Raw genomic sequence first — 3,584 nt, 5'->3', positions numbered from 1 at the left:
AGTATGTATACTATAAAAAAGAATTTGAACTAGGGGGGAAAAAATGAACAAAATTAATGCACAATACAATTGGCAGGACCCAACACATGACCCCTTCTTGTTGTCCTCTACCCTCTAGCATGTAACAACTCCGCCAGCTTCCAATTCAGGACCCCCGCTCAGAAGATATGGGACAACTTAATTAAAAAGAATGTCTACTCCTGGCCGACACGTCGGGACAGCACGGAGCGGCAAATCAGCAGGCATATTTCCTGTCCAGATGGGTTTAAATGAACAAAGCTACAGATTTGGGATATCACACCGAAGATGATACAAAGTTGTGAAAGGTCATGAGGTCAGTGCAGGATGAAATTGCTTTACAAGGGGATCTACAAAAATTAGAAGAATGGGCAGATTAAACATTGATCATCCGTTATTTTGGAAGTTCTGAAATTTGCAATACCTGGAAGCCTTTTCGGTAAAAACTGAATTTTGCATCTTTCGCTTGAAAGTGCAGAGAATAAAGACTCATTTGTAACCTACAGAATGACTTCAGAACTGGAGAGCAGTTTAACCTCTATGGACTGGCTTCCACAACTCACTGTGAGAGCCGCTATTCAAAATAGTGATTCTGCGCAACATGGTCATGGAACTGGTATCTCAAAGAAGAGCGCGCTTCTTGACTCAAATACGACACTGGACCAGGAAGACGTACAACAGCACAAGGATGGAAAGCCGCCATATAGTTACGCCAGTCTTATTACTTTTGCAATCAATAGTTCACCAAAAAAGAAAATGACTCTGAGTGAGATATACCAGTGGATCTGTGATAATTTTCCGTACTATAAGGAGGCCGGCAGCGGCTGGAAGAATTCTATACGACACAATTTGTCCCTGAATAAGTGCTTTCTGAAAGTGCCTCGATCCAAGGATGACCCTGGGAAGGGTTCCTATTGGGCAATAGACACAAATCCAAAGGAGGATGCACTACCAGCACGGCCAAAGAAAAGGCCGCGATCTGGAGAGCGGGCCTCGACACCTTACAGCATAGATTCAGATTCCTTGGGAATGGATTGTATTATGTCTGGAAGTGCCTCTCCGAACCTGGCTATCAACACTGTGACTAATAAAGTAACCTTATATAATCCAGATCAGGATGGCAATGATAGCCCTCGAAGTAGCCTTAACAACAGTCTTTCTGATCAGAGTGTGTCTTCTATAAACTTGAATAGTGTTGGCAGTGTACATAGCTATACCCCGGTTTCAAGCCATCCGGAGCCTTCTGCTCAACCATTAACACAACAGTCACAGTATAATACACAGGAAAGAGAAAAACTTTTCCCTGAATATAATTTTGAAGATCTCAGTGACTCATTTCGAAGCCTGTACAAATCTGTTTTTGAGCAGTCTCTTAGTCAAGGACTGATGAACTTGCCTTCAGAGTCTCCACAACAGACGCACTCTCCCTGCTCTTATCAACACTCCCCTAGTAGCACAATTTCACAACAGCACAATAGCCAAAATAGCCTGACAAATAGCCATGCGAGCAGTCTTGGCACTAGTATAGGTGATTCTATTGTACAGGTTCATTTACCACATACCCAGTTACACACGCAGCAGTCACACCAGTCGCCTCATATACACCACAACGTAGTTCATCACCAGCATCCGCAGCAATGTCAACAGCACACATCTCACTGTCATCAACAATCTCCACATCACCAGTCGCCTCATCACCAACACCAACAGTCTCCGCACCAGCAATCGCCACACCAACAGCATCAGCAGCAACGTGCACAGAATCCTGCCCATCAGCATTTACAGCATCATCCAAACCATCAGTCCTTAGCACATCAGACGTCTCTAACTCAGCAACAGACACCTTGTGGTGCTGAATGGTATTCTACTCTTGACATGCTGAAGGAAAGTTGCCGTATCGCCACCAGTGCCAACTGGTCAGAAGTGGACCTTTCCCAGTTCCAAGGTTTGATGGAAAGTATGAGACAAGCAGATCTTAAGAACTGGTCACTTGACCAGGTTCAATTAGCCGACCTGTGCTCTTCACTCAATAAGTTCTTCGCTCAGACTGGGCTCATCCATCCTCAGTCACCAGTTTGCCACGGTAATATGCACAGTGCAAAACCCTCACAGCACCTTGGGACAGGAAACGTGTACCTTGATTCCAGGCAAAATGTTCCACAATCAATGATGGGACCTCCAAGTTACCCCCTCATACCACAGACAATGAGCACTACAGGATCTGCTATGTCAGGTCATCATGGAGTAATGAACCAGCATCACATGATGCCTTCATCAAACTTCCAGATGCGCCGTCCTCTTCCTGCAGATGACATTCAAGATGACTTTGATTGGGACTCTATTGTATAGCACTATTAAAGTTTTGTCTTGTCACCCAGTGTTGTTGGTTTAAGTGACCATGAATGTGATAATGAAAAAGGTAAAGATATCCAAAAAACGAATAACTGCTATCAACGTTGACTTTGATGACAATCAAACCTTTATTTAGCAGGATAAATTAAACAAATGCTTTGAGTTGACCCTGTAATATTTGTTCGTTTCCCTGGTAAGCTGCAGTCGCTCATTATCGTTACGTGATTTTAGACCGTTTGTTCAGCTTTGTGTTAACTAATGTCGACCACAAGTGTAACACTGAAATCTGGATAGAATCTCTTCTAGCACAATGTTCCGTCTGCGAATTTGCATTTCAAGCCTTCAGTCCTTTCAAGTGGAACTCAACTTGTTTCTAGGACACTGATGTCATTTGCCGTTACTACCTTTTATGTCCTGATTTATTTATATTTGTTTTTTAGTGGTGTACTCATTTGTGAAGGACATTCTCATTTTAATTATAATTACACTGCCATGTAGGCTAGCCATTAATGATTACTCATTACCCACAGTTTACATTATTGTCTGTTTTGATTTGATCCCATTCAGATATTCATTTAATTGTGGATTTAAACCGAGATGTTTAATGCACAGTATACGTCACATATGGTATATTTATGTAGTAGCAGCACCTGACACTGCTTCCAATAGATATTCTGCAATACTAATAGATTGCAAGACCATGCCTAAAGAAAATTATCGTTAATACATTTGTTATTGCTAGCAGTGTCTTGTTTTTCATTATATGAGACATTATTCAAATTGAAGTTAAGGTCTGTCATAACATCTTTAATTCGTTTCGTCCGCACTAAAAAGTAAAAAAAAAAACTTCCAGCCCCCCCGTTAAAACATCTTTGGCATAGAGTTATTTTGGCTTCCAACTTGAAAATGGCACTATTATACTTTAGTAGGTTAATTTATACTCTGCCCCATGAATCCTGTTCACAAATTGCCTTGGAGGATTTTCAGTTTTCTGCAATATTGCCATCGCAATCCATTTTTAAATGTTTACATTTTTTTTCTATCTCTTTAAATGGTTTATTCATTTGTATGTCTGTGAAAATCATCCTTTCTTTCAAACTTTCCTATTGATATACAGTAAATTATTTTGGTATACACAGGACACTTTGCCTTCAGGACGGTTCCCAAGGCAATAATGGAAATGTAAATATGTGTTAATGGTACTTAAAAAAAAA

At 40.9% G+C, this 3,584-nt stretch overlaps 1 protein-coding gene across 3 annotated transcripts; it reads left to right on the top strand.

Annotated features, from left to right (window-relative positions):
- The first annotated feature begins 203 nt into the window (after positions 1 to 203).
- On the top strand, positions 204 to 3,114 carry LOC128650327 (forkhead box protein J3-like). 3 transcript variants are annotated; one of them, XM_053704190.1, is made up of 2 exons: positions 204 to 1,963; positions 2,144 to 3,114. In XM_053704190.1, the coding sequence occupies exons 1-2, from the start codon at positions 526 to 528 to the stop codon at positions 2,365 to 2,367; spliced, it is 1,662 nt and encodes a 553-aa protein (XP_053560165.1). In that variant the 5' UTR covers positions 204 to 525; the 3' UTR covers positions 2,368 to 3,114. The 3 variants fall into 3 exon arrangements, with proteins under 3 accessions (XP_053560165.1, XP_053560164.1, XP_053560163.1); XM_053704189.1 differs by having other exon boundaries at positions 204 to 2,101; XM_053704188.1 differs by having other exon boundaries at positions 204 to 3,114.
- The last annotated feature ends 470 nt before the right edge of the window (positions 3,115 to 3,584 follow it).

The sequence above is a fragment of the Bombina bombina genome, chromosome 2 (genome assembly GCF_027579735.1).
Source record: "Bombina bombina isolate aBomBom1 chromosome 2, aBomBom1.pri, whole genome shotgun sequence".
Lineage (NCBI taxonomy): Eukaryota > Metazoa > Chordata > Amphibia > Anura > Bombinatoridae > Bombina > Bombina bombina.
This window is presented reverse-complemented; position numbering and strand designations above follow the sequence as displayed.